Below are 22,865 nucleotides of genomic sequence, written 5' to 3'. Positions count from 1 at the left end.
GCGTGATCGCTGTTTAAGAGCGAAATCATTGTTTACCTGAGCGTGACGTTATTCTTGGCGCGACCAGCCTCGTGAATTAAGATCACCGATAACATTTTTGACAAATCGCGTCAAATGTCGCGAGCTTTTAATCTGTGCAATTTACGAAATAAAATGCCTCGACGTGCCGATTTTATCGCCGAGATTACGTCGAGTTTATAAATTAGAACCTCGTCATCGTCGGTTCGACACGGTCAGTATTCGAAAAAATTAATTAATTTCTCTGCAGTTAATAAGCGCGATCAAACTATTATAAAAAATTTTTTTTAACCAGAAATGTAGAACAAAATTATAAATTATAATTTTTCTTCTACGTTTCTTATTTTGTTCTACATTATTTTATTTCAAAATTTATTTAATATAGAACCAAAATTATAATTTATAATTTTTGTTCTATATTAAGTAAAATAAAAATGAAATAAAAAGAAAAAATATACTTATGTATAAAATATATATAATATATAAAATATATATTATATGTATACATTTTCAAAACCTAGAATAAAACTCGCCTCCCTTGGACAATGTTATCGTCCTTAACGTGACGGCGAAAATTTCGTTGGACATAACGATGACTGGATCTCTCGGAAAGACGAGGCAAGGTCGTTTTCGTTTCCGTTTGAAGGCTAAATGCGTCTAGGTTCCATTAATTCCACCGCTTCACCTTGCGTGAGACATGACGATCGTTGCACATGCCGTTAGTCATACGAACGATGAGCTCTCAGTTTTCACGGCCGCAGGTGGATTCGGCCCGTTAAAAGAGCCATACTCGATCCAGTAGCCAGGAACCGCTGACGATCCAGTAACATACCGTTAATCCTTCTGTCAATGTGTAATTTTTCACCCATTCATCAATGTGTAAGTACCCGGGTACCAACTGTGTGTGTTTCCGATACATTACGCTGCAATAATTTCTTTATAGATATTTCAGGAGATTTCCGAACATAAAACCCCGAGTATTTTATTATATACAAATTTCGACCCATTTTTTACATTTAAAGTTGCATATTTGAAAATCAGCTGATTTCTGTCAACGAACGGACTCAGCTATCTATTCGTTGACAGAAATCAGCTGATTTCCTTCATCGATTATAATTTGATTGGAGAGATTTGCTGCTGATCGCAAGCAGCGAATGTCGAATAGGAAAAATGTGTCATCGATTGACTGATCGATTGATCGAATAGTTTTGTATATTAATACGCGAATTAATCATCGTTATTTTATACAACGCACACTCTTTTTTATTTTTTTATACGCTTGCATTTCTTCGCGTTTCGAAGACTAGCTCTCTTTCATTTGAAATTCTCTCTCTTATTCATCTCGAGACACCTGCTTTCGAAGAAGATGCACTTCATTTCTGCTTCGTTCGCGAAAGATAAGGGCACCGGTGTCGGATCTTGACTCTAACTCGAGCTTCGCGCACCTCGTGACGGATCAAAATTCTTACGTGGACACGATATTCTTGAAAGTAAGTCAGTTACTCGAAAAAACAGAGAAAAAATTCAGAATAATATAATATTTTACATAAAAGGGAAAAACATATATGCAAACATATATGTCTGGAAAAATTATATAAATTTCTTTCTAGCGTTACATCTTTTTTGCTTATAGATTGTGTTTCAACAGAATGTCTAAATCTTTAAATCTTGTTAACAAATTCGCTGAGAATTTTCTCATCTTTTTAGATATTTTTATTTAAAATTCCAGGTAAAATTAGAGAATTTTTAAATGCAACTTTCTAACATTAATTTCTTTGTATACGCTTTCTACTTAAAGTTTTTTATTCATATGATTAAGAAGGAAAAAAATTAAGAGCCACTTAAGTTTTATATATTAGATTTCAAAAAGTACTCAAAAGAAAGAAATGGCTTTCATTTAATAAATTGTTTTCACTTGCATAAAATTCCATTTTCAGTTTTGTATAATAATATGTAGGTAATGTCGTTTTATTGACCGTAAAATTTTCTATAATAAAAGGAATATAAGATCACTATCTAAGCAACATATGAAAAATCAAATCATATGTAACACTATTGATTGCTAACTTTATAATATTAAAAAATAAAATTATCAGAGATTAATTTTTTTTTAATTATCAGAGATAATTTTTTTTAATTGCCCGAAATCCAAAATAAAAATTAATGAAAATTTTCTAATTTTTCAAAAGAGTTTCTGAGAATTTCAGATTTTTTGTGTTTTTTCAGATAGTAGGCACTCTGTTTAATGATACCGGAGAATAGGTGGAATGGATTAATAATGATTAAAGCGCGCGATCTAATTGCCGGATGGATTTTATGTCCCGTCCGCGCCCGATTTTATCTAAGTGCTCGCTTCACTTTCGACTGGAAAGCGATGTATCGCGCTGCTGTATAATTATACGCTTGGAAATTTTAGCTCGACAAGATCACTCTCGCGAACGGACATTGCGTTGCATTATTTATAACATCATTCATTACGCGCACTTACCGTTAATAGTAAGTGAAACTTTAAGAAGCGGAGGAAAGTTTTACCTCGAAGAAGAGGAGCGCGTTTTTTTCCAATAGCCGAGAAGTCCGGCTAACAATTTTAACAATTGTCTCTCTGTATAATTCCTACAATTATCTACTATTATTAAGTTAGAAGCGATAGGGACAGTAATAAGACACAACACTTTGGTTTCGACCAGAGAAACTAAATACGTTCAAGTGTCGCGTTTGTAACTATTTGACGTTAAAACGCAATGAAAAACGAAGTTAGGGTGAGAAAACGTCATTCGATAAATTAGTAACTAATTAGGGAGTTCCAATTAGTCTAGAGAGTAGATTAGTTTGGTATGTAAGCTAATTTGGAAGGATACGTGATTTTGCAGAGAACGGAAATTCTATTGTAATCCCTCTTGCTTGAGGAAACTATGGGCTTCATAAGTGTTAATTCGAAAATTATATCTCACGATTAAATGATTAGACTTCAAATTAAATATAGTCCAAAATTTATTTTCAAGAGGGATTTTGTACATTTTATTTGTGTACCTCCAAAACATTTTCAATCAAATTAAAAATTCTGATATGCAAATTAATTAATCGTTTTTTTTTTTTTTTACTTTTTCCGCGTCGAAGGAACAGACTTTGAATTATTAAACTGTCTCGCGCATTTGATGAAATTTCAATTTCCTGGAGAAGAAAAAACAACGGTGCGATTCAGCGTTTTTGGTACCCGAGATCCCAGTATCTTTCAACTTCCAACTGCGCGAAGTCGACTTGGACTTCCAAGAGTCCGCCGCTCGGTGCGTATTCTATAAATAGAATAAATTTTAAGGGCATCCCACGCGTCGCGCGACAGCTGCCGCGCGGCAGCTCGACCGTGATATCGCGGAGTCGCCATCGTGCGTTTTCCGCAACGCGCGCGCTTTTCCCGTAAGAGACGTAACACGTGCGCCACGTGGTGCGTTACGCACCGTGCGAGGTACAGTTAGCCATTATAAGCTCGCGTAAGAGAGTAAGCGAGGAAAAATATGTCAGTGGTCGCTCCGGAGTTATCCAGAATTTTTGGATTCGCTCCGATTTTTCGCCTGTTGCAAAAGTAATTTATCCAAATATAGTTATAAAAAATATTAATAATTATATATTTATTTCTTAATTATTTAAATTTAATTTTTTATATTAAATATGCAAATAATTTTTTACTGATTCCAAGGGGGACAAATACTCTCTGCTGTTATCCAGAATTTTTGAATTCGCTGAAGCTCCGATTTTTCGTTTGCAAAAGCAGCTGTAATTTATCCAAATAGCTCTAAAAAAAAATATTAACAATTATACATTTATTTCTTAATTTTCTCAATTTAATTTTTTATATTAAATATGCAAATAATTTTTTTACTGATTCCAAGGGGGGACAAATGTTTCCTGCGGACGTCCGTGGATGTCTACCTCTTACATTTCGCGAAGATTAATTTTGTTCGGCGATAATAAATTTCTTCGCGAGCTCCCGGAGATTTAATCAAGAACGATTACGCGGGAAGGCTCAACTTTGTCCCGGAGTCTCCTCGCCGCCGTAAACGTCACGTCTTTCCTGCAATCTTTATCAGCAGGCCCGAAATGTAAGGTCCGCGCGCGCGTTTTCCTCCGCAAGTTCCCGGAAATTACGACTTTGCGGTGCTGTTTTATTCATAAGAACGTACTCCTCTAAGGCGCACACGACGGAATCGATATGCACCGCTGCATGTACGTATATGCACTTGAAAAGGTTACGTCAAATGCATCGTTTGACACGGCAGTCCCGCATATGCGGACCTTATTTGATCATTATCGTCGTGTATTAAATTCTATGTCCGGACGGAGAGGGAGAGAAAGAGCAGAGTAAGTCACTGGAATTCTCCGAACGTCAGCTGGGCCCAACATGTTGCGGAAACGGACCCTCGCTTGTCCTCGAAGACCTTAATCCTTCGATATCCCTCGGCGAAACTTTCGGAAAGTGGGGGAGCTCCTTTGACAGCTTTACCTTCCTCAAATTCCTCTTCCTCCTCCCTAAAGGATTGCGTGACGTGAATCCCGAGATTAAAGTTAAATTTTGACATAATTATTTATTTATTTATTTAACGAGTAGGAAACCCTTTAGTACGTATAAAACAAGTAATAATAAAATTACGTTTCAGTAAAATATAAATCAGAAAGATAATACAAAAGATATAACATTATTTTATATATAGAATTATTATAAAAATAACAATTTGTGTGCTTTTTTATTTCGCGATCCTGTTTCATTATTGGCATTTGTACACATTATGTCAATTAAAAAGAAACAAATGTAGCATAATTTTTGAAGAACAATTGCTAATATTCCGATGATTGCGCTTTGTTGAAGAGCGTGCATGAGGGCTGAGAGCCGGGGACTTATTGATTTATTCAGAGGGTGAACACAACCACCATCACCGCCACCATTACATCCCCTCCTTCCTCTCCTCCCCCTCCAGCAGAACAAGCAACGTTGGGGAGCACGCGCGTCATTGTCCTCGACCACTCTCACTATCTCCAACCCCCGACGAGGCAGCCTTGCGAAATTGCAGCTGATGCCGTACCTCCAACAAGTTGTCGGCGAACTATCCCGTCACGTCTGGCCAATCACATGTCCGGTAGCGTTGCATTATGCAGAAAAAGAAAACAGTCTGTCGGCCCGAAAACTCGCGAGCTGGCAAATTTGCAAGGAACAAGGAAAATGAGAGTATCGAATATTATGTAATGGAAATTAGTAATACGAAAAAATAATACCAAAGAACGAAAAGCCTCTGAAATACAAATTCAGGTAAAAAAGTAGACTAATAGAGCCAGGCATTTGTTTTTCAATTCTTTTATATTTAATTAAAAATAGTATATTGTGTATCAAGTGCGGAAAGTTGACAATTGTCAATCCGCACGTGATACACATACTATTTTGTATTACAAGTGCAGGCAAAGTGGCTTTGTGCGCGTTTTCTGTGTGCGAGGTGGCCGATCGCACGCCGCCATTTTGCGGCGGCACGGTGCGGGAATAGCCGTGTTCAAAGTCATTGTCCACGACTGAAGCCGTGGGCAATGACTTTGAACGCGGCTTATTCACTCACCGCGTCGCCGCTAGATAGCGGCGTGGGAAATCGGCTGCTTTCCGCACAGAAAACACGCACACAAAGTGCCACTTTGCCTGCACGTGTAATACAAATGAATTTATTTATTTTAAAAACTTGTACAGCTTTAAATTGTATCTCTCGTATATATGGGTAATTAATAGATTGGGCGGGGGAGAGGAGAGGGAAAAAATTGCGCATCCTAAAAAAAGGTTTTCGCAGAGTTCGTGATAATTGAATTTGAGCTAATCGGGATCTTATCTTTCGCGTAGCATCACAAAGACAATTGTGTATCTCGACCTTCACCGCGACCTTGATGGATCTACACGCGTCTCGCATTTCTAATCTCTCTTCTTGGCGAACACTTGGTTCGAAGAAATCTCGACACTCCGATCGGTCCGTATCCTAAATATGGCGAGAAATTACATTTTGGCAAGTCTAATCTCTCTTGGAACACTTCACGTAAATTAACCATTTGACTTGTATACAAAGTGAGTGACGTTTCGTTGAAATCATAAAAAAATTCGAACACGCGCGATTTTTTCTGAAAACACGGGTCTTTTGCCAAAGAAATGTGCTAATTACAAATGTTTTTTGAAAAAACAATCATCTTTTTTCTTAAATATATTATATCAATATTTAGACGCATAATATGTGAAATATTATATATTTTGTGCTACTCTTTGATATTTTTATTTGAGATATAAAAAATATCTTTCGACATCGTCTGATTTTGTTTTTCATAAACAGAGAGACTTTTCTCTTCGAATTTAGCCGAAAAATCATGATAATCGTAGAGCAATATGGAAGAATTTCAAGTTTCTCTGATTAAATATTTACCAGAATAAAAAATATTAATATCTGCCACAATAAGATGTAAAATATGTTCGATTAATTTTGCAATGTACATATTAACATTTTTCATTGTGATAAATATTTTAATCAGAAAAACTCTTATAAAATTCTACCATATTGTCCCATGATTATCATGATTTTCAGGAATTTGATTACTCGACTCAAAATGACGGATAAATCAAATACACGCGAATAAAGCATTATTACCAAGAAATATCAGGTCAATGAACTCGGTGCATTCGTCAGCAACGTTACGAGAAATGTCGGAGCAGATCGGTAGGGACTGAAAAGGTCACAAGCTTTCGTGTAGGTTTAGGACTCTTTAAGGATGTATACAGTTTTTCAACTGGTTAACTCCGAATGGCAATCGCGTTCCACGACCAGTTTACTAGTCATGTTTCTATTCTCCAGGTATGGAATGTCCCTCTTTTTCCAACGTCTTCTCCCTCCTGTCATCGTGATGTCATCGTCGCTCTTTCGTCATTCTTACATATTTTATTTCTATTCTATAGATTGTGTCTTCTCGGTCTTTCACCTGCGAGCCAAAAAACTTGCACAAAGAAAACACGTGTCCTACTTGCACCCACAAAATATATTCCGTTACCTCTCCCTCCGAATTGAAGTATTTTCAAGCAAATAAATGCTAATTACTAATATACGTAAAAGACAATGGAACAAGAAAGCGTAGTTGTTAAAAAGCAAGTAGGAGAGAATCAGTGAAAGAAAGCGTGAACATTAAGATCTCTTTACAATGTTTAATTACAGATTTGCCGATCGCAAATTCTAAATAATTGTAGAAAAATAATTAATTCGTTTTTCGTATAACTATTAGATTGAAAAGAAATATTCATAAATTTAAAACTTTACGGAATTAGGCTTATTCTCGAAAAATCGTTAGAACATCGGCATCGATCGCCGAACGAGCTAAGACGAATGACACGGAACTTCTTTCTCGCCTTGGTGGATTTCATTTCCGATTGACCGAGTTTACACGACGGATCCCTTCGCGATTCATCAACTGCGGCGGAAAACGATCGTATACCTATCGATCAATCGCGCGTCGTACTTTTCGCTCTCTTAATAATCCATCTTTTTCATATCACCTCATATGACGTTCTATCAATGTCTGTCTGCTATAAGCATTTAAGACGAAGAATGCGAGAAGAATTCCTTTTCGTTCGACGAGATGGACATACTTAAATGTCAGATGGCAACAAAAAATTCGATATATGTTCCTCGCTTATAATATGGCAAAAAAATAATATATAGTTAAATTCTCGTACTTTATAAAAACAAGTTAATTTAATGTCTAATGTATATAATTCTATATTAAAGTATTATATTTTATATAATACTTAAATATATTTAAATAAAAAATACATATGCGAAATATATTTTCTATATAAAATCAAATGTTATAATTTATATTTTTATACATACATGTGCAGAGCTGTTTTTCCTCTATTTTTTCGTGCATTATTATTCATTACGTTCTGGAATCTGCTGTGATGAAGGCCGGCATGGGGATACCGCTTGCTGCGAATAAAGCAACCGTTCCATTCCGAATAATTGGCCTAATGCATTATTGCTCCTTATCTTCTCTGACCGAGTCATCTGACCGACCCGTCGAGATGATATGAGCTCGTTGGGGAACGCATACATTTCAATGCGCTATTACGCATTTACGCTCTTACCTCTTCGATTACTGCGTTTTTCATCATTGAACGTACCCTTCACTTTGCATGCCGCACAATTCTCTTCAATCTGCTCGATTGTCGAGTTTTCATGCATTTTAAACATGTTTTTTTTCTATGCATTGGATCGTATATTTATCTCATTATCAGTTGACTCTCTCTCTCTCTCTCTCTTATTATAATATTTACAGATATTTATAGATAAAAAGGGAATTTGGTAAAACTCCACTTTTAATAATAACCTGTAGCTATGTTTGGTGAACGAATTCGTGCATCTTTAAAATAGAAATAATCTTTCTTATATATATTCTCTCTTTTATTACATTGATATTTTACATCTACCCCACTTGTAATTTCGAATTATCCTTTATTGTTTCAGGAAGTGGCAGCAAAGACGGGAAGGGCAACAAGGATAACTCACCCTCAGGTCCTTATGCCGGTAAGTTGGGCAATTTTTTCGCGTTTAATTTAGGTATAAGGAATTTTAGAATTTTTTTCATAGCTATATTTTTTCTGTCAAAAAGATTTATAATCCTGATCTAAAGTGTCATTTTTCGACACAAATCTCTAGAGGTGAAACCTGTGTTTGCATTAACCCTTCTGTCAATGCATGATTTTTTATCTTCTCATCAATATGTAGATATTTTTGACACATTGCACTGCGACAATTTTTGTATAGCAGCTGCTGATAGCATCGAATCTTTTTTTTGTCATATTTAAGTTTCCGAATACATAGGTCTTTTATATTTTGTTTAAGGCGGAGAAAAGATCCGACACATTTTTGAGATACTCATTCATTGACAAAAGGGTTAATGCTAGGGTTAATAGTATTCTGGGTGATTTCTTGAAAGAAATCAAGATTTTAGGTTCTTTTTCTTCTCTCTTCGAAACAAGTCGGTTTACTAGATATTTGTTAAGAAGTCAAAGAATAACAGTGAGACGTCGCACACGCGCGAGAAAATAAATTCTCACTCCGTTTTATTTCGGTCGCGGATCCTCGTGTGGGCAATATTTCGGTTGGTTCTTACTCGGTCGGCTTCCTTTCTCTCTCTATCTTCCTTCGACGGTGGAGCCTGATTCGAAAATAACCGGGAGCGTGTGTGTCAGCCCTCTGGAAATGAAATCCCACGGCCGTCGCTCGTATAGAAACAATAATGTGGTCGACTCGCGAACTTGACAACCGCGATCATTCTAATGAACTCGTCTCGTGGACGATCGTCCCCCGATCACGACGTTATATGTCAAGAGAGAGGATTGACAGTGCTATTAACAGCATCGTTGCACGAGTTAACTGTACACAAAGAGAATTTTCTCTTCAAATTTACCGATTATGACATTGAAAGAATTTTATAAGAGTTTCTCTGCGATTAATATTTATCGCAACAAAAAGTATTAATATCTACAATAAGATATACATATGTTCGATTAATTTTGATTTTAATATGTATATAATAAAATTTATTATGTACATATTAATATTTTTTATTGTAGTAAATATTAATCGGAGAAATTCTTATAAAATTCCAATATCATATCGTCTCAGGATTACCATGATTTTTAGGATAAATTCTAAGAGAAAATTTTCTCCGTGTAGTATCGTTCCACATAGTGAGGAATAATATTTTTCATATCATGAAAAAGAAAGAAAAAGATACCATATGTAGAACAGTTTAACAAAAAAATATACGAAAAAAGAATTATCTCGATTTTTATAGTACGATATAATATAAAATTTTATTACTTTATACACCTGATACGATTTAAAAAATGATCACAATATTTTGCGAAAATTTGTTATAAAAGGTAACAGTGATCGAACGTTGATGCAAGAAGGTTGTGATCAATATAGCTATGACTGTTATATATTGGATTCACTAAATCGTATTTGTCAATTTTGACATCAAATTCACGTTCGATAATCTGAAAAATTTCACGGTATTATATTGATAAAAATCTAATTTTTTAAGTTTATCAGTTGCTATATATTGATTTCGCCGATTTGAATAAATTTTGACATCAGCGAATTGAAAAAAAATCTTAAAAAATAAGCTTAAATAACATTTAATAAACTGATTTTTTTGTTAGCTTAAAAGTTCTAACAGTTGCATACTTCTGAATGGAAATAAACCGAAATAGCTTTTTTATCATTCTAATCTTAAATTATAATTATTGAAGTTGCAATAGAGCATTTCAAAATTTAGAATTATATTTAAAAAAATGATGGAGAACGCGAATAGGTCTTTTTCTTGAATTTAAAAAGAGAGTTTCGCGAAATAATTAATAATTATCGCATTTAAACGTAATAACATCATATAAAAATTTAAAAAATGAACACTTCTAACTTCTCTTCATTTAATGTAAGTATATAATATATTTTAATATAATTCTAATTATTCGGAAAGTTAAATAGCTCATTTACAGACATGTTTCGCAATTGTATCCAATTTTAATACATTATAATCTTAATATCAAATCTTAATATAGGTATTAATATGGAACATGAAGATCTCCCTCTCTTCTTCTCTCTCTTTTTCTCTCACCGTATCGGTCGACATAATCGTATACTTTCTTATATTCCGTTCGTAACCGAATTTAGTGCGCATCGTGGCACGGAACGACTATATAGGATATCACGGGTTCCAAAATATCGCGGTCCTCTCGTCTCTCCGTCTCCTCCGTCGAGTGAATCTATTAATATTCGTCTGTTATTTTCGGAAACGGGTTGCTCACACCGAACAGGAAGGCCTGCTTTTTAATGCGCGCACAGAGTGTATATACATATGTCCGTGTATCCTGCGAGAGAGACATTTTGAGAGCGCGCGATCGATCGCGAACGAGTTAAGCTGATTACATTTTTTGTATCTTTCATAAAAAAAAAAAAAAAAAATAGCGTGTCTCTCAACTCTTTATATACTTCTCAGTTGAGCGTCGATAAAGAGAGTTGATGTATTTCCTGCGGCTTGACGTATCTTATCATCGATAAGCCACGATAACTTGACCACGACGACTAAATTTACGGTATATTTATACGCGCATGAATTACAAACCGTTTAATGTGAATTTTCAAGTTTACTTAAATTTGATAAATATACTTTTTAAGAATTTTGAAATGTTTTATTTTATTTTATTTTTTTTTAATTTTTTTGATAATTCCGTTACGCTCGAACGGTGCATGAACGCTAGGATTTTCAAGTAAGGTAATATTAATAGCTTGACCGGCTTGGATCGTGTCCAATAATAGCAAAGTCATCCTGCATATATCTAACTGTGCAACTAGATAGCAAGGACTAGACACGATTATTGTCGTGAAAATAATTTTAGATAAAATTCGCTAAATTACGCGAAGATATTTTCAAATATCAAAAAATAAAAAGCAAGTAGTTACCTCTAAAATATTCAGAAAAATTAAGAAACTAAAAATTAAAAATTATAAAGTTTTTGAAATATATAATATCTCTATCCGAATGTATATTATAAGCTGGATCTAATTAATTTATTCCATGTTTATATAACTCTAAATCGTCAACGAGAAAATATAAAAAAAAAGAAGTCAACATTACAGCAATAATCAATTCGCTTCATATTATATTCCGAGCAAGGAGAATCGATAAGGTTGTCCTCTACAACACACTTTTTATACATTTGCCGAGATGACAGAGAGGAAAAAAAAAGATAGGGTTACAATTTATGCATGCAGTCCAAGATCTAGAACTAACACCATTCTTTTCGACTAAATCGAAATGGGGTATCGATTCTATACCCCGTTTCCAACCCTATATATATAATATCGAAGTCTCCTAATTTTCTGAAATCGGAATTCCGAGAATCTTCCCGCTGCTCCATCAGCTGACGACCACGCGAGAGTGAAGTCACTTCACGAGTGGGTGAAGCACGAGACTTCCACCCATCGAGGGTTGTTTAATGAACCCCGAGGTTCGATGTCCCTTCGGGAAGGAATCGAGCATGGAAAAGCGAGCGATCGGTGAGACAGGTGCAGAATAGAAAGAGTGAAACAGGAAGGAGGATGGTGAAGGGAAAGAGAAAGAGAGAAAACGTATATACAACAGCGGGATACTGCGCGCGGGAGATCGGACACACCCAAGAGAGTCTGCGTCTCTGCGTCCTATAGGTATACTATCGGTATTGATCGCACGCACCGGCTCTCCTCCACGGCAGGGCCATCTTCCTTCCTTCCTTCCATCCCTCGGCCGTTCATTGGCCCGCGCTAACACGTACAAACACACACACACACACATAGATACGCATATATTCCTCTCTCTCTCTGTTTCAACATGACCCTTCATGACCTCGATCGCGGGTCAATCACTGTCTCAGGTTCCGGATTATTCGGATGGCGAATCGCGCACTTGAGGAAATTTCCGTGTCAAACCGTGATCATCTGATTTTCAGCCCGAGATAACCTTGTATAACGCGATCCTTACGTAAGACAGGCCAAGGAAATCTCTTAGTGCCTCGGATTTGGACGCTAAGCTTGGAGCAAAGACGCGTTAGCAAAAGCAAACATTGTGAGGACTGTCGCATTTGCGAAATCAATCGCGCGAACGCAATGAAGAATCGCCAATCATTGGGTTTCTCGTCAATTATGCCAATTGGCTTTCGATATGAAGCGCGCACGTGAGTGCACGTATGTAGAAAGCGATCCCCATAACACCGTCACCATAATGATGTTTGTTTAATTCGCTGCCGCAATTGCGTATTGATTCCCGGATTGTCCCGAAGTGAGAGCGGACAGCTGTTAAAAATACCTCAATTGGGTTTCTATACCCAGTAAAACCAATATACCTCATTTTTTTCTCCAATCCCAATATATAAAAAAGCAAAATGCCAAACAAGGCAAATACAATTGTCTATCAAACGGATACAACAAATTCTTTTCGGATGGAAATTGGTAGGTCTGTTCTTTTTGGCCGAACTGGCTGCACTTGTTCAGAGTTTATTTTTTTTCCTCCATTGGAAGGAAAGAGATAAACTCTGAATCAGCCAAAAAGAACAGACCTATTGTTAAATCAATTACTCCGAAAAACAAAATAGATCGTCATCGCTAAACTGTGTCACTCTCTTCATCCGATCATATTCTTTCACGTCGAGATATTTTGAACCGTCTGGAAAGAATACGGGGTCTAGGTATCTTATTAGCGAACGGATCTCTACGTCGGCCGAATCCGCGCAATTAACATCCGCGGATCAAGCAGCCGGCACGTCTAGGTCTATGCACGGACGTTACCTTGACACGCTATCGCGCCGCTCAAAGTCACGGCCAATCGAAGGTATGTTCGTCGTGCGTGTTCTCCATAGAGGCCGAACGAGTTACGTACACAATTTCAATGTCTATCTATCACTACGAGAAACGTGTATGTGTGCGTACATAACTGTAATCGGCACACGATGTTTCGAGTGATTGCATTGAAGCTCGACGAGCGTATTTCTTCTTTGATGAACTAGGTAGGAATCCAGCAAAGATACCGAAGAGAGAGGAAGCTGTAACTGAGAAACCCTTTAATATTCATATATACGTTTCTCTCGAGAGTCTCGTAGGTAAAATTCCACGGAGAAGAGAAGACTCCAGCAGCTCGATAGATGTAGGTTCTCTTAATCCGACGGTTCGTCATCGCTAGAGTCATTGTTACGCGATCGGCGAGAGGATCCGTCTTACTTAGGATCTCCTCGGCTGTTTAACATACGGGGTTCGCGGTTGAAATACGTGAGAACACGCGTGTCCCGCGTGCGATATCGGGTTACTACGTGGCGCCTTTTGCGATGCACACGACAACTGCAATCGGACTGCAACCGCGAATCACGACCGCAATTGCGCGAGGAGGACGCGCATGATTGCACCTTGGCCTCTATTTAGGATTTTTCTTTTTTTTTTACATTTTGTTAATCGGAATTGATGTTGTTAATATGAATTTTTGTGCACAGAGAATTACTTTCACTTGAATCAAAGAGTGCTTTTTTATTAACAAAATTTTGTTCGCATGTGAAACAATATTATTTTGCTACAATTAAGACATAAATTTTATGAAGAAAGAAGAGAGAGATATATATAAATATTTAAACGCGACATTGAAAAAATATTGAATTTTTAATTAAATCAATGACTTTCTTTATTTTTGTTCAATCATATTTTAATTTTACTTTTTTGTTTAATCTAATTTTTTTCAACTATTTCAATATTGACATCGATCTTTTTAAACATCGTCACGCGGATGCGACTTGAGCAATTCTACAATATTAGCATTTTTATTCCTTCTAAATACAAACATCGAATAACAAAACGCATCTCTTTCAGAAACAATGAAGCACTCATTTTCAAACACTAAAGAAACCACAAAGTATGACGTTACTGTTACACTGAACAATAAAAGTAGACCTCGAGGGGGTCCTCGCTTCAATGGAGAATAAAACAAAGTACCTCTATTGTTTTTCTTTCCCTCCTGGTGCTGTTCAAAATCTTCGAAATAATCGTAAAAAAAATCAGTTGTACCTACAATATAAATCCATCGCTACCATCATATTCTTCGCTGCACTAGGTATGCATTGCAATAAGTGTTTTCTTATAGCCAGATCCCCCTAAGAAATTCTCTATCCGACAACGGAATATCTCACGATGCGTACGTGACGGCATCGATTTATCTCGATGTTGTTTCTCAGCTCGAGGATGAGAATCTTTTTTTTTGTCACGTTTTAAGGAGGACGACGTCTCTTGAGTGGCTTGAAATCGGTAAAAGCTAATTGTAAGAATACACATCGACTGGCGATTTTTGTTCGTCCCTCTTTACGGAGACGAGAGCGACTAATTCAACTCTTCTGTCAATGAATAATTTTTCACCTTTCCGTCAATGTATGAATATCTGAGTATTAAGTCACAAAATGAATATCTGAGTAGCAACTCACGAGGAAGAGATTCGTCCGTTGCAATATACAGTTAAGTATATTGGATATTAGATGAGCTTCGAAGAGGCAAACTGTGTATACATTTGCCTTTTCACGACCGAGAGAGGAAGCATGGATCGATTTTCATTCGCGCGTCACATTATCAAGATCTTTGATGTTCGGTAGAATCGGAAATGGATCCCTCACCCTTTCTGTTGGGTCCTTTGTCTCCCTGTTAATGAGCAAAGCTTCAGTGATTCAAGGGAAAAGGATGTCGAGGAATGTCGATCAAATGAGCTTTGTCGCAGATTAATTTTGTATTAATGGAAAATGACTCGCAACAAATATCAATAAGTATAGTTTTGCGACATTTCAAAGATAAATTTTTTCCTATATATCGCAGCTAATAATTTGTTGCCTCGTACTCTACTAGGTTTCCTTTCCTTCAAATTAGCTATTTTTCTCTATATATTGTTTTTTCTCATTTCAAATTTTTGATCACTCTACATATTGCCATAATTAAATTAAAACAGTTTACTAGGCTTAAAAGCAGCGCCATGGTTGATTGTTTCATCGTTTCACCTTGCTTCTTTCTTGTATATCTATACACTGCTATCGTGCTCAATTATATTAATAGTAACACGTTTAATAATAAATAAAATTAATTATTGAAAATTAATCAAATTAATAATTACTGTTGCGAAAAGGAAAAGTGCAGACACATAGTCGATAGAATACAACATGCAGAATCAATACTTGATCACTACCGCGAAATCTAAGGTCGACGCGATGCCTCCACACGATTCTCGTTCGCGATGGTTGACGCGTCAGCGAATTGATCATCAATCGTGTAAGACGTCGTGTATTCGTCCCGGCAACCGGAAACCACGATGCAAAGTACTTTCAAGTAGACGTGCTTTTCGCCGCAACGCGAACGTGATCGATCCGTGAACCATCGAATCATGGAATCCGCTCGCCTGCTGCTTCCGATTTCTACCTCGTTCACGTTCCTCCAATAAATATCCGCGATAGAGCTGAATTTTTTTATTTTTGTATTTTTTTCAACATATTAACAAATTGAGCGAATTTTAACACACCGACCATGGGCGGTTTCTTTATTCTTTCTTAATTTTTAAAATTGTTTGCATTTTTTATATTAAATATGCAAATAAATTCCAGTGTTTATTATAAGGAGAACGAATGCTTAATTTTTTCTATATATTATAATAAGTGCGTCCATTGTTGGGTCAACAAAAATAAACGAGCTCTTCATCCGTTAAAAAAGCAAATAAATATATATAAAAAACAAATTAATAAACAACTAAAAAACAATCCCTCATTCAACTCTTCTATCAATGAACAACAGACAGTCGGGGAGTCTCCCTATATTGACGGAAACTAGGCATTTACAGAAGGGTTAAAAGTACGAACAAGTGAATGATGGATTTTAACACCTGCTCGAGCAAAATCCGATTGTAAATCCTCGAACCCCTCCGGGGGTGAATAATTTTTGTTTCAGGCGCCGAGAGCGGCGACGCGCCCAAGAAGAAGGGTTTCTTCAAGGGCTTCTGGAAGAGGTCGCGCCACTACTCCCTGGAGAACCAATAGCCCAGGTGCGCGAGGGTGACGAGCCAGCAGCATCAGCAGCGGAACAGGCAGCAGCGGCAGCGGAGCATCGCCACCACGACGACCCTCGCGAATAATCCCTGCTGCTGCATCGTCCAGTAACCCCGATTTACACGTGTATCGATCGCGACCCTCATCCCCCCTCTCTTCAACCGAGTGTTGTCTTCTCGCGTGCACGCTTTCCGACACGTTTGCGCCGCAAATCCGATTAAGCACATTTATTTTGGCACGAATGAGCCAAATCCCCTGGAATCGATCAGCTACTAAAGATGATGCTTCCCGCGATTTTGTCTTTAAGTTTGTTAATTGTCAACTTGCGCGAAGGATTCTCTTAAAAAATTATCATCTTCCCTCTCTCAACAGCATTAGAACGAGGGACCCTTCCACGTCTTATCCTACCGGAAGATGATCAACCGCGCCTTTCAGGCTTGTCACAAGAAAAGGGTGAGTTTTGCGTTCATTCGGTTTCATGTTTTCTTTTTTTCATATAAATGAATTCGAGAGAACAAAAGATGGAGTTGGAGAAATTTTCGAAAAATTCCAGAACCTTTATCGACGCACTTACTTTATTAATCAATCTCTCGAAGTGATTCGCGCGATGGGTCGGGGTCGCTTTCGCGGGAGAACGCGTCACGGTCTACGGAGCCGGAACGTGAGAGTTGTCCTCCGGATCGAAATGCATCTTCACGGTGTCCTCGTCACGCTGCCTGTCACGCCGCGTTGATTTCTCTCGCTACGCGTTATCACAAACCTAAAGTGATTCACGACGAATCGTCGCGCGTGCGGACGTGATTCTCGGCTAATCGACGAAAGTCGTTTCGAACACCTTCCTTTTTTTCTTTCCTTCCGAATGAGCACCTTAATATTATAGTACATCAGTGACACACGCCTAATTAATTCTTTTTATTATTATTATTTAATCCTAAATTATTTCGTATCGTCATTAATATATACAAAAGAGAATTTTAATTCTTTTTAACGTCGTATATAATTGATGTGTTCGTGAAAGAGAATATTAATCGCGAATAAACGCGCGCTTTTATTTAACCTTTTATTAGCCAATTTGAATTGTCTCGTGAATTAGAATCATTAACGTAGAAATTGTTGAATTGCGTTAATAAATGGAGTTTCTCTCGAAGGAGAAAAAGAAAAAGAGAAGAGGCTGATTTTGAAATAAACATTATTTCTCATCGCCCGCTGTCAGATCGAGATCTTTCCATCATCCCCCTTTTATAATTCGAGAAATAACGCCGCGCGCGTTGTAGAAATGAGAGAAAAAAAAACAGAGTAATAAAATGATAAAATAATAAACGATTCAATATATACAGAGTATTCGAGTATATATATCAGGTATACTCAAACTTATATTATTATGCGTGTGCGAGAGAGAGATAGTGTGAGAGAAAGCGAGAGAAGCGGGCGCGAGTGAGAGACGAAATGAAAGAAAATATCACCGCGCATTATTATTGATTACGATTGTAAGTTTATAGGATCATTAACACGTTGTAACGTTATTATTAATGGGACGAGCACACTACGCGTATACAGATATTGAAACACGCAATACACACACATACATAAAACTTACATAATATACATGCACACACATATGTACACTCCGAGATACGCGTTAACGATAATAAGAATAATACTATTGATTAATATTATTACCGATAATATATGATTAATTGAGGTTAATAGCTGATAATGTAACGAAGAAAGAAGTGACGATGATAACTACGATCGCATGTATTTAAATAGAATTTTTAAGTCAATGTGTCGCGTTCATCCCCTCGGATATCTGACAAAGAGACCAACAATCGGAAAATCGGTCGAAATGCCAAAGATTGTCCCGTGGTGTGTCGAGTTCGAAGAAACTGGAGAGAAAACTGTCGACGAACCTTTCAGCCAGCGCGTTTTCTCGTATATTATAATATATATAGATAACATAGATTTATAAATTATTTTTCATTTCTCTCGATTTTTCATATATTCTCGCGATTCCAATCCTTATATTCGAGACGATTGGAAGTGGCAGAAAAAAGAAAGAATCGAATGCGAATGACAATATATATATTTTCTTTTGAGAGTAACAATATTTGAATGTATAACACGGAATAATTTAAGAGGGAAAAGTCTCAGAGGCGAGAGAGATGATATTTAATATCAATCGAGAACTTTTTTCCCGAACGAAAAACGAGCGTTTCGCTTCAGCGGAATATATTAATTTCTATTGTATTATAATTATTAATGTATATTAATTTTGTGGAGGCTGCTCCCACCTCTCTGACATTCTTCATTACTCGTTAAATGTTGAACAGATATTTTTTCAGACGATTGAGAGAAATATATAATTTATCTTACTAAACGTATCTCTTCTACTTTTTTTTATTACATTCATTTCTCTCCGGAATCTGTCAAACTCCGCCGACAGATTTGCGAAGACGACTGCTAAGAAGCTGTTCATGTATATTTTCTCTCTCTCTCTCTCCATTCGTCGTGTCATCGGTAACGACTTGTATCCCGTTAATGGCGGGAGAAAGAGAAGCGAGATGATGATGATGATAATAATTGCGTGACGGTGCGTTTTGTAGAAAATCTCGCGGCTAATCGCGAAATATACATAGATTTTCGAAACGGTACGCGACGGCGAGCGAGGTTCCTCGATCGGCAAAATGGACAAATGGGCATTCACGTGAGCGTTCCGTCACACGGCAAGGTACAAATCTGTTGGCTGACTATTAATTAACTTTGTCGCTCATCCGTCGACGTTTCTACCGAATAAGTCTAAACAGGTAATCTAGATAAGCGTAAAACTGCGAAGAGCGCTGCTTCCATTAAGTCTGTCCCATCACTGCCGGCGTCTCGCAGGTCAAATCAGGTTGAACCGGAAACACATGGACGATAGATATATCAGGAGTTTTGGAATCTGGCCGTTATATATATATATATATATCCGAATAAATTTTTTTAATTAAACAAGTTTTATATTTTTCAATCAAATAACCGATTCGAGAGATTACCAGAGTCTATTATAGATATACAAAAATAGAATTAGAAGAAAGACACTCCCAATCTTTCGTGAATGTTTTGGAACGCTTAATCTTGGTACGGAAGGAAATTCAAAGATACGCATGGATCCGTCTAGTTTATTCTCGTACCAAGATTAGGAAGATAGTGCTCCGTTAGTGCAACGTATGTATCGTAATAAAGTCGTAAAAAAAAAAAAAAAAAATACGCCGCACTGCGTATAATAACGTCTCCCCATCCGCAGATGAGATCCGGTGTCATCTGCGAGACGCTGCTCGAGCGAACGGCTTCATATTGAAGCCACGTAACCACGAGATGGTCAACGAGATCACGTTTGAGATACGATCCTTGGAGACTGCAGCGTCTCCGAATACGAGCTGCGATCTATCGAGCTCTCGCGAGAGAATCCGTTTTCCGAATGAAAAAAAATCCACAGTTTTTCCTTCAAAGTATAATTTTCCAAATATTTTACTCCGTAAAATACTCGCAAATATTTTTTGTCATTTTATATTTTTGTAAATAATATGATAGTAAAATATAATTATTATATATAGACTTTAATATTATTTATGGAAATATATGAAATTAAAAAAAAATTAATTTAATATGCTCTCGTGACAGAATCGCAGATCGCAGTTTTTTTTTGTCGATGTTAACCGATAAAGACGAGATATCACGTCTGTCGGTTAGCAAACGAATCACAATGCGATGACTAATATTTCGCCATCGTGAAATAGTCGTTTCGCTTTCACTGTTAGACGATCCTCGTCGTTGTTTCACGTCACGTCGCAATGACGGAAACGAGCTCGGAAACGAGCGCCGGGATGAATCGCGGCGAAGAGAGGAAAAGAGAGAAAGAAAACCGTCTCTCTTCGCGAGCGTAGTGTAGAATCGACGAGGGTTTTCGCGCGACACCGCGTCAAGATCCTTTGAGAGGAAAGAAAAAAGGAAAATCCACAGGCTCGGAATAAGTAGAAGTAGTAGCTAAGCACCAAACCGCATGCCTTATACGCGAGGATCCGCGCGCCAACACCATCCCCAAGGGACGCGATCTTCCCTCGAGAATAATCAATTATAATATATATATATATATAATTTTATTTTACATTATATATCAATCATAATTTATATATATATATATATATATATATATGTAATTTATATTATGTATAATATATTAATATATTGTATTAATATAATATATTAAATTTTATATTAATATAATATATATATATATATATATAATCTTATATATATATAATATAACATATATATTAAGATATTTGATATTAAGTATAAAATTATTATATATTATATTAATATCAATAATTAAGTTTATATTAGTATAATATAATATTATATTAAATATAACATAATATATTAATATATTTTAATTTGATATTAATATGATAAACATTAATTGATATAATATATGTATATTAATTCATATAAAATATATTAATATAATTAATAGAAACATATATATATATATATATATATATATATATATATATATAATGTAATTATGTCTTGTAAAATTTGTAAACTCGAGATTAATACCTGCAAATAAAAGCCGCAGTAAATGGAATTGAAATCACGACTGCATGGGATCTGTTGTACGAGAAATTAATGAAAAAAAAAAAAAATAATAAAAATCAATATTCTTTTTTTTCTCTTCGTCACACCCCACGAATACGTTTCTCTCCCTTCGAGAAGGGCGTCGGCGCGCGGATCGTAGGATACACTACCTGATCCGTGTGTTACAAAGCGACCCGGCGAAAGTAACTCCAAGTTATAGGATCCCCTTCGGCGAGGCTGATCCGCGGCGCGCGGTTTCCATCGGAAGGAGGAGGCCTCTCTTCCGGAAGGGAAGAAGCTAAAACTCGACCACCGTCCGCATCTGGGGAAGAAACCTCTGCGTGTCGTGCAACGAAGATACCGCTATACCGAGATGCAAATTGCGTGCGCAAGAAATTGGGGAGACCTTCGCGCGCGTCCTCGTTATGTTATATATAAAATTTTGAAATTCCATATACACGTACATATACATATATACATATTACACACGCAAAACGTACATATTACAGAATACACACGTTCGCGCGATAAGGAAAAGTCTATAAATATATAAATATATATTATATATAAATATAATATATATAATATATTGTATTATACGTGCTCTCTCGTAATTTATCTCGCCTACATATTATTTAGATTACGATGTAACTCTATGTAAAATTACATTACGTACGACGCACATCTATCGCGCTACAATAGTAGTGTTTAAAATTATGATGTTATAATATGACGTGTACGTGATCCCTTTATCTTGGGCGCTCTTTTTCCTCGCCGAAATTCTATATCAAAGAGAAAATAAGAGAGATCTCGCGGCATCAGACATTTTAGAAAGAAACGTCACCAAAAATGTCCATTTTTCCAAGAAATATTCAATATACGTAAAAAAAAAAAACATTCCCATCACACGTGATTCATTCCACCTTTCTCGTTCTATCAAAGTGATATATTTAAGAGAGACACCTACATTTTGATATACTTCCATATTTATTTAATAATAATGTTGTAAAAACTATTTTTGACACAAAGACGTTTTCTGAAATGAACGAAGCCATGAATTCGGAGAGTGGATTTCTCTGGCGAGTCTCGTATAGAGCCTTACGGGAGGCTTTACGGGATTATTTCGCTCCGGATGGACCGACAGGTGGAGGAGAAGTAACGGGACGGAACAAATCGTCGAGGATCTAGTACAAAAAAATCGTAGGATACGCTTTACGTTATATTTCGATGGAAGGGGTTGGGAGAATAAGGCGAGACAAAAATCTCTCGGAAATGTGATCAACTTGCGGATCGGCAACGTGGATCGGAGCGCCCGAGACGGAGCATCACGTCACGTCGCCGACGAAATAACTGCCCCGATGAATTTGTATTAAGCCGAGGTTTATCGGAATTATATTATTATCTCCCGCCTCTCCTCGCCGCCCCGAGAGGGGACGGGATATAGAAAATATATTCGACATTTTTAGACTAAAAAAAAAACAAATGGTGGTGTATTTATTTTATTTGCGCACGACAAAACACGACGGATCACACGAATATTGTTGCCAATAAATTTATTACGATCGGATTTCAG

General features: G+C 36.7%; 1 protein-coding gene across 3 annotated transcripts in view; it reads left to right on the top strand.

The window, feature by feature from the left end:
• Positions 1-19,052, top strand: part of LOC114939107 (uncharacterized) — a 215,468-nt gene extending 196,416 nt beyond the window's left edge. For all 3 annotated transcript variants that reach the window (XM_085488866.1, XM_085488897.1, XM_085488838.1), the window contains 2 exons: positions 8,544-8,603; positions 16,578-19,052. In XM_085488866.1, coding sequence (XP_085344992.1) covers positions 8,544-8,603; positions 16,578-16,666 — 149 coding nt within the window. In that variant the 3' untranslated portion in view covers positions 16,667-19,052. The remainder of the gene's footprint in view (positions 1-8,543; positions 8,604-16,577) is intronic.
• The last annotated feature ends 3,813 nt before the right edge of the window (positions 19,053-22,865 follow it).

The sequence above is a fragment of the Nylanderia fulva genome, unplaced genomic scaffold (assembly GCF_048542155.1).
Source record: "Nylanderia fulva isolate GAGA-0341 unplaced genomic scaffold, ASM4854215v1 Scaffold1, whole genome shotgun sequence".
NCBI lineage: Eukaryota > Metazoa > Arthropoda > Insecta > Hymenoptera > Formicidae > Nylanderia > Nylanderia fulva.
Note: the sequence above shows the minus strand (reverse complement) of the source record. Positions and strands in the feature narration are given on the sequence as shown.